The sequence below is a fragment of the Chenopodium quinoa genome, unplaced genomic scaffold (assembly GCF_001683475.1).
Source record: "Chenopodium quinoa cultivar QQ74 unplaced genomic scaffold, ASM168347v1, whole genome shotgun sequence".
Lineage (NCBI taxonomy): Eukaryota > Viridiplantae > Streptophyta > Magnoliopsida > Caryophyllales > Amaranthaceae > Chenopodium > Chenopodium quinoa.
This window is the reverse complement of record NW_018743697.1, coordinates 4,546,546-4,555,697: the sequence shown is the minus strand read 5'-3', so window position 1 is coordinate 4,555,697 and position 9,152 is coordinate 4,546,546. Positions and strand designations below refer to the sequence as shown.

The following is a 9,152-nucleotide window of genomic DNA, read 5'->3' as shown; positions in this document are numbered from 1 at the left end:
GTTTATGTAATTTAAGAGAATAAGATTATTTGTGCTTCATATTTTCTTAATTATCAATTCAACTACTCGTATAATAGTACAAATTATTTGACTACCTATTCCATAAGTTTGTATCACTTTATTTATTAGTGGTTTCGCAGAAGTTTAAGCCAAAAAAAAAAAAAAAAAGAGCTGATCAAATATAGTGATGATCATTTTCGCAGCCAATTTGATGGGACTTAGATTTTCCACGTCTTTTAAGAATGTTATTGTGCAGTGTTTGACTTCCTTTTTTTTATTTTTTTATTTTATTCTTCTTTTATATATTTGGCCAATTAACACATTCAAAATTTTAATTTTATTCTTCTTTTATATATTTGGCCAATTAACACATTCAAAATGTATATTTGAGTGCAATGTATATCCAATACTCCAATCTTTTCTATTCATTTAATATTTTTGTTTTGATACGGAGTATTTTTTTTTTATTCATTTTAAATAAAAAATAGATTATATAAGCAAAAACTTAAATTATGGGTTTGTTCTCATTGACTGAACTCAGCTGAACTGAATTGACCTGAACTGAGCTGAACTGAACTGAATATTTTATAAGAGAAGGAAATTAGGAGCTGAACTGAATTAAACTGAACTGAATTTCAACGTAAGAGAACAAGCCCTATCTTTGGATGTACCTAATTTTATATGCACTTGAATGACTGAGTGTATATAACTTAGATCAAAATCGAATGTTTTACAATATGAAATGATATAATAAATTTAAAAAGATCCTAACTGTATCTTAAAGTTCAATAACTACGAGTTGAGTCAGGTTCTCTCTTCGTATTTGATTATTTGCTCCATTTTACTTTTGCGATCGTATTTAATTAATTGATCTACTTTAATTACTTTTGCCGTCGTATTTAAATTATTGCTCTATTTCATTGACTATATTTTACTATTTTCCTGTCTACTAGTGGTCCCATCAAATCATATTTCAATATACTACCTCCGGTCCAAATTATTCGCAACTTTAGGGTATTATATGTGAGATATAAAATATTTCAAAGTTGCGAGTGATTTGAAGCGGAGGTAGTATTTTTTTATATATATTCCTACTCCTCCCCACTTTTGTTTTTTCAGAATTTTTTTTTTCAACTTATACCACTTAGATTAATGTTTTATACTATTTCTTTAAAAACTTTGTGACCAAATACGGAGTAATAAAATTCAAATAGAGTAATTATGTTACAAAAATGTCATGCTAACTGAGTGTTTTTTTTTTTTTTACTTACCTTTGAGTTTCATTTTTTCTTGTATTATCATGGTAATAGGATGTGGCATTTTTACAAGTACACTCATTATATCCTTAATATTTTTTTTTCGTTTTTTTAGTTGCATTGTTTTACAATTTTCGGTTTGTTAGACAATTTTTAGAGATGAGAGAGATAGAGAGAATTATTATTTTTTTTTTATTTTTTTTAAGAGAGATAGAGAGATTGTAAACTAAAAAGAAAGGATGTTTTCTCCGTGTGGCTGACCACATCGTGTGATCGAGAACACTTATTCAGGGACTACTCATTTTGGTAAAGGGTCATTTATTTTGAAGTTACTCTGTCGGTTAGAGCATTTTTGCCGGAGTTACTTATTCAGGGGTTCTCAGTTGGTTAATGCGCTTTTTGTGTGAGAGTAACCCTTAACACATCAACTAACCCATTAATAAGTAATCTTTGAGACTCTGACTGTCCGAGCAATCCCAAAATAAATAACTCTAACCACACGACTAATCACATATAAAATTTTGTGATAAAAAATGACACAGTTAATCTAAAACTTCATTTAAAAAAAATTGATGCAATCAAAAAGAAAAGAGAGGAATTAGGAGTAATTGATTTACTTTACTATACTCATACTAATAATTTAGTGGTAACCCCCAACCGTTAATTGTCCCCAATGACATCACATCAAATTTACCAACTTATTTCAATTTTTCATTCAAAACATAATTTTCATACACTACCCTTGCAAAACCAAACGTGTTGACTAGACCTTTCTTCTCATTGACTATAAATTTATTTCACCCCTTTTTTCTTTCTTTCTCTCTCCAATATAAACACTCCCACCATCTCCACTTCATCATCCCCCATTCTTTCCTAAGATCACCTCATCAAAAATCCTCCCACCCAAAAAAAAATAAAAAAAAAATCAAATCAAATCTTTCAAAAAATGGCAGGAACAAAAGAAATATTATGTTCATCAATTATTGAAAAATCCCCATATATTTCTTCCACAAAATTAACCCAAAAACTCAACAATAATAAAAGATGCTCTGTTTCTGGTAAAAATTTCAGGGGAAGAAGATTATCTGTAACACCAGTTGCTGCAATTAGTGAAGATTATTACTTGATCAAAAAATCTAAGCCGTCTGATCTGGGTTTCAATAATCGTGATGATTCTGGTGATGCTAAGATCAAGGTTAGAGCTGTTATTACTGTTCGCAACAAGATTAAGGAAGATTTGAAGGAAGCTCTTGTTAAACATTTTGATAATTTTTCTGATATGATTGGCAGAAATGTTGTTCTTCAGATTGTTAGCACTGATATCGATCCAAGTATGTTTCTCTGATTCCTTCTTTCTTTTTTAATTTTACTTTATGCTCATCATTTCGAACAATTATTGAATGTAACAAATCCCGTCTATATTACTGTGGAATTTGCTATATACAACTAGGTGCACCGTACACCCAACTAACCCGAAGTTAATTTATGTTCTTCATTTGATGATTAAATGAAACACAATCATCAAAATAAGAACAACATACTCTTGGATGTTAAACCCGGGTGTATATTATTGACTTTGCGCTTTAGATTACATACTTCATCTTCGTTTCAATGTCGTTCTATTTTGACTTATTTTGTGAGACAATTATAGTTGACATTTAACATTTCACTTTTTTCAATCATATTGTGTTAACCATTGAATATATTAAAATCTTGTCTATATTGTTGTCTCAAATAGTAAAAAAATTATATATACATAAAAATGTTTGTCAATTATTGAATTATTAGGATTTCATTGACGTTATTGTCCTTTGTGGCGCTTTATTAGACAGTAAAAGTATGCTTAAAGATTAAAATACTTGTTTAAACTTGATTTAATGTACGGAATGTGTATGTTCATTTGGGTACATATGGTGAAGGTAAAAAAAGTCATGCCACTTTCCTCTTTAGGCTGAATCACGGTAAAATGTTTAGTTATTTTAATGTAGCATGACATTATTGAACGTGCATATGATATTTTTATGCCTCACTAGGTAACATTAATGACAGGTATTTGTACAAAAGTCGCTTATTTTAATAACTCCAAAAACACTATTGTATTATAGTCTTATTATATAATTGTAGGTATATCATGCAAATAATTATATTATATATATATACAAGATAAGCATGCAAAATTGCAAATTGATTAAGGAACCTAATAATATACTCTTACGTAATTTATGATATTATTGAATATTAATTTGTGTTTTATAATATGGTTTAATTTTGGCATATTAGGAGCAAGAGGACCAAAGAAAAGTGGGGAGGCAGTGTTGAAAGATTGGTCAAAGAAATCAAAATTGAAGGCTGAAAGAGTAAATTATTTGGCTGAATTTGTGGTGGACTCAAATTTTGGTTTACCAGGAGCAATTTTAATTACCAACAATCATCAACAAGAGTTTTTCTTAGAGAGTATTACTATTGAAGGTTTTGCAAGTGGCCCTGTTCATTTCCCCTGCAATTCTTGGGTTCAATCTTTCAAAGATATTCAAACCAAGAGGATCTTTTTCCATAATAAGGTAATTGATTATTTATCGACGTATATTAGCGTGCTCCTTCTAATCTCAATTATTAACCAGTTATTGCATTGATATTTAAAATGGACTACTATAAACTAGGATGGTAGTTTATCGATTTTTTTTTAATACTTGACGAATATTGTGGAGTAGAAAGATGGCTAAGAGATTTAAATATTACAAGTGTAACAATAAATGAGATTACACGATCAAGGTCAATTCACAAGTTGTTTAATTTACCATTGATATGTATAACAGTTATACAAATAAATCAAATAATTTTCATGACCTAGCATTAAATAGAATTTATTATATATACTCGGGTGTACCGTACTCGAGATCATTTGCTCATTTAATCAACAAATGAGAAAATAATATTTTTACTCATTTGATGGTTGAATGTGCAAATGAACTCTACTTCACACGCAACCAATAATAGGTTAATTGTACATAATAGGTTAATTATTGAATACTAGGGTTATACATAATAGGTTAATTGTACATAATAGGTTAATTATTGAATACTCTACTTCTTAATTAGCATCTTGAGAACTGTAAAGTGACATGCAACCAATAATACGTGTGAATGGCAGTGGCTTTGATATTTTAATAATAGATCCATTGATTTTTTTATCTTGTCAAAATTAAATTTTGTTTCTTTTGAATGTGTCAATCTTGGAAATTGGAATGCATATAATATATACATGTTCAGATCAGATGTCAAAACTAGGGAAGCTTACAATATCTTCTGATTAGTTGAACATGAATTCTGATTTTCATGAAATAGAAAATATTGACTAGTTTATCTTCAATTTCCTAGATAACTATATTTGAGTGACTTGCTTGCTTGATCGTATTAATATCATCCACTTGTATGAGTTAGGTGAAATACTTTAGAACAAGTTTCTGAATTTATAAATACTGTAGTCATCAATTATGATAACAACTATCTGTTGATATTTTTAAACTTCACATTCGTATAATTATTGTGCCAACATAGTACAATACCAACAAGCTTATTGATATTAAAAGACCTTGTGTTGGTAAAATATTATATAACCATGAGGTATAAAATTACTACGGAGTAATTGTTATTGTCATTTATGACTAGAGTAATTATTGGGATGGACTTCTTTTTGGAGTGATTTTCTGATGAATGTAAATTACGGACTACTTGGATAATGATTAAATGATACGGAGTATATGCAATCTTTCTGATCCTAATAGCATTAGAATGACAAAATGTGCGTTGTTTAGTGGTATAATAAAGCGTACCTTTCTTTTTTTAAAAAAAAAAACACGCGAACACTTTGATTTATAAAAAAGGTGCAGAAACTACTAGAATTAGACTTGGACAAGAATCATTCTCATAATCGGAATATTCAACAAAGGGTTCAAAAGCTTGGGATACTTTAAAATCTTTACTTTATGTAACATGATCTAGCTTTTGTGGTGCTGTTGATGGTAATATAGTGTAAGAATCATTTTCAGTCACGTTTTAATTCTTTATTTTTCTTGTAAAACATCTTTGATGGTTCATGTTTTTGTGGGCACCATTATATCATTTTACCACTAAATTACCTTTGTGACCACTTTTTAAATGAAAATCTCCCACCAAAACATATTGTTTTCAAATTTCATCCATCATAAGCCCCACTTAGTTGCTATTTTTTCTTGCAATGTCAAGTTCCACAAATCACACCAATAAGGTTTGCATCTTAGCAACTTAGCACTCATGATGAGGGGACAAAATTTTCTAACTTTTATGTACTTGATCAATAATCGAATGATGCGATCTTATTTGTTTTTAGGAATATGATATATGCAGTTTTAAAGGTAACTTATAATTAACGTAAATGTAGAAAAATTTACATTATTAGATAGATGTTGATTTAGCATTAATAATAACGATTGACACGTGATTTTGTCATGACATTGGATGTTTTTAATTCTTATGGAATTGTTAGTCCCGATACTAACATATGGTCGATTTTATATTTTTGGTGGCTGCAGCCTTATTTACCACATGAGACACCAGCAGGACTCAGAGCTCTAAGGGAGAAGGAACTGAAAGAATTAAGGGGTAATGGCAAAGGAGAAAGAAAAATGTCAGACAGGATTTATGACTATGATATATATAATGACTTGGGGAACCCAGATAAAGGAGGTGAATTTGCCCGCCCAATACTTGGTGGCGAAAAGATTCCATACCCTAGACGGTGTCGTACTGGCAGACCTCCTATGGAAACTGGTTAGTATTGTTCTCTAGCCTTATGCATTTAGTAGTAGTTTAGTTTAAAACCTCAATCATTGAAACTTTTTAATTTAATCAAAATAACATGATTGAAATTAAATGAGACCTGAAATATAGCTTGTAAAGTTTAGATTTATGATGGATAAGGCACTAAATGTGGTTTTTTCTCTAATGTTACCTAGATATAAAATATGAGAGCCGTGTGGAGAAGCCATTACCAATATATGTTCCTAGGGACGAACAATTCGAGGAATCAAAGGCAGGAACATTCTCTTTCTGCAGGCTTAAAGCAGTTCTTCACAACTTGCTACCATCTCTGACGACCAACATCTCTTCAAAGCACGATTTCACTGGGTTCAAGCACCTTGACAGCCTCTTCAGCGAAGGCTTGCTTCTTAATAACCTTGGTTTGCATGATGAACTTGTTAAGAAATTGCCCCAAGTTGTTCACAAAATCCAGGCCACGAGCCAGGGCTTAATTAAGTTCGACACCCCAAGCATAGTATCTAGTAAGTCACACCTACAATTGTCTTTCACTCTACTCGTATTATTTATAGTGTGTATAATTTTGCTAATGTAATGCTTGGTTGATTTCCAGAGGATAAATTGGCCTGGATGCGAGATGATGAATTTGCTCGACAATTTTTAGCTGGTGTCAACCCTGCTAGTATCCGGAGGATGCAGTCCTTTCCACCAGTTAGTAATCTTGACCCAGAAACTTATGGTCCTGTAGAATCTGCCCTGACAGAAGAGCACATTGTCGGTTACTTAGATGGAATGTCAGTGCAAGAGGTATGATATAACGGTTTTACCATGTCTAGCAAATTTTTTTTATGTTCAGTTGCTTATGCTGTGAAACTTGGTCATGTCTTCTCAGGCTTTGGATGGAAACAGATTGTTTATCGTGGACTACCATGACACGTACTTGCCATTTCTGGAGCGACTGAATGCTCTGGATGGCCGGAAAGCTTATGCTACTAGAACTGTGTTCTTCTTGACCTCACTTGGAACTCTTAAGCCAATTGCTATTGAACTAAGTTCGCCACCATCTGGACCTAATTCAAAGTCGAAAAGGGTGGTGAGTCCTCCCGAGGATGCCACCAGTAACTGGATTTGGCAGCTTGCCAAGGCTCATGTATGTTCCAATGATGCAGGCGTACACCAACTCGTTCATCACTGGTAAGGAACTCTTAAACAACCAATTTTCTCGATGAAAAAGTTAATTGGTTGACAAAATGTCAAGATTATTTATTGATTAACTTTGATTTAATATGAAATTTTAGGCTGCGAACACATGCATCACTGGAACCATTCATCATATCAGCCCACAGGCAATTGAGCTGTATGCATCCTATTTACAAGCTCTTGGAGCCTCATATGAGATACACATTGCATATTAATGCTCTAGCTAGGCAAAGCTTGATCAACGGGGATGGTGTTATCGAGTCTTCTTTCTCCCCTGGGCGCTATAGCATGGAGATGAGTGCAGCTGCCTATCAGAATTGGCGCTTTGATTTGGAAGGCCTCCCTTTTGAACTTGTCCGAAGGTAAAATATATACTTATATGTTATGAAAACTCCTAATTCTCCAACTGAAGCATTGTTATGTGTCTAACATCTTTTTTCCATTACAATGGTAATTCTCAGAGGAATTGCAGTACCAGACAGCACACAGCCCCACGGACTGAGGCTTCTAATCAAGGACTATCCGTATGCTGCTGATGGGTTACTAATTTGGGATGCCATTGAAAACTGGGTTCGAGATTATGTGTGCCATTACTACAAGGATCCAAGCCTAGTGGCTGATGATAGGGAGCTTCAGGCTTGGTATTATGAGGCTGTCAATGTCGGTCATGCTGATGTGAGTGATGCAAGCTGGTGGCCAGAGTTGAACAATACAGATGACCTTGTGAGAATCATCACGACGTTGGTGTGGTTAGGCTCAGCCCAGCATGCTGCTCTGAACTTCGGGCAGTACCCTTATGGAGGGTACATCCCAAACCGGCCTGTTCTGATGCGTCGTTTGATCCCTGATGAGAATGATCCTGAGTATGCAAGCTTTATATCAGACCCCCAGAGATTCTACCTCTCTGCACTTCCCAGTGTCCTACAGACAAGCAAGTTTATCGCTGTGATTGACACCCTTTCCACCCACTCCCCTGACGAGGAGTACCTTGGGGAGCGAGCACAGCCCTCAACATGGACAGGGGACCCTGTGATTGTTGAAAAGTTCTTCGAGTTCTCTTCAGAGATGCGAAGGATTGAGAAAGAGATTGATAGGAGGAACGCGGATCCTAGCCTTAGGAACAGGTGTGGTGCTGGGGTAATCCCTTACGAGCTTATGGCTCCTAGCTCGGAGCCAGGGGTTACTTGTAGGGGGGTGCCCAATAGCATAACTATCTAAGGACTAAATAAATTAGGGTTAGTAATCACTCCGTACTCGGACTTCAACCCAAATAAGTAGTGGGGATGTAGTTCTAAGTGTATTTAGTGAGTAAGCCAACTACGGAGTATTTGTAATATGCTAGTGGGCTTAGATTAGAGGAGATTTATGGAGTAGATAAGTATGATTTGTATAAAACTAAATAACTAGACAAAAACTTTTGTATGCCCCCGGTTTACAATAATTTTATTGTACATCGAACATTTTGCGAAAAGTGACCCTTTTTTTGTACAAAAGTGACCCTTTTTCTTCACAGAAGTACTTCATATTTTCACAAAAGTGACCTTTTTTTTTTCACAAAAGTGACCCCTTTTTTTTTACATAAAATAACCCTTTTTTCACAAAAGTGATTTTGTTTTTTTCACAAAAGTTACCCTTTTTTTCCACAAAAGTTACCTTTTTTTTTTTCATAAAAGTGACTTTTTTTCATAAAAGTAATTAAACTACATATGCAAAACAAAGAATCAAAATTAACGAAACAAACACAAAAATTAACAATAGTCATGAAAAAACTATACAATCACTCAAACAAATCAAAAGTCACCGCCAGAACCACCGTTAACGACACCGATCGCGTTGAAACCATTGTTGATTCTACCATTTCCGACCATCTCACCAAACAAATTGACGAAAAATTTACAA

The 9,152-nt window shown here is 33.4% G+C and overlaps 1 protein-coding gene across 2 annotated transcripts; it reads left to right on the top strand.

The window, feature by feature from the left end:
* The first annotated feature begins 1,769 nt into the window (after positions 1-1,769).
* LOC110684391 (linoleate 13S-lipoxygenase 3-1, chloroplastic-like) lies at positions 1,770-8,724 on the top strand. Of its 2 annotated transcripts, XM_021860847.1 has the most exons (9): positions 2,276-2,451; positions 2,547-2,587; positions 3,537-3,817; positions 5,828-6,065; positions 6,251-6,577; positions 6,667-6,860; positions 6,946-7,247; positions 7,352-7,615; positions 7,715-8,724. In XM_021860847.1, exons 1-9 carry the CDS (start codon positions 2,426-2,428, stop codon positions 8,469-8,471), a joined length of 2,430 nt encoding a protein of 809 aa, XP_021716539.1. In that variant the 5' UTR covers positions 2,276-2,425; the 3' UTR covers positions 8,472-8,724. The 2 variants fall into 2 exon arrangements, with proteins under 2 accessions (XP_021716538.1, XP_021716539.1); XM_021860846.1 differs by having other exon boundaries at positions 1,770-2,587.
* The last annotated feature ends 428 nt before the right edge of the window (positions 8,725-9,152 follow it).

Excerpts from the sequence above, each read along its gene's own strand:
- LOC110684391 (XM_021860846.1), top strand. The coding sequence starts at position 2,203 with ATGGCAGGAACAAAAGAAATATTATGTTCATCAATTATTGAAAAATCC. Across the intron at positions 2,588-3,536 it reads TAGCACTGATATCGATCCAA|GAGCAAGAGGACCAAAGAAA; the intron begins GTATGTTTCTCT and ends TTGGCATATTAG. Across the intron at positions 6,066-6,250 it reads CAGACCTCCTATGGAAACTG|ATATAAAATATGAGAGCCGT; the intron begins GTTAGTATTGTT and ends AATGTTACCTAG.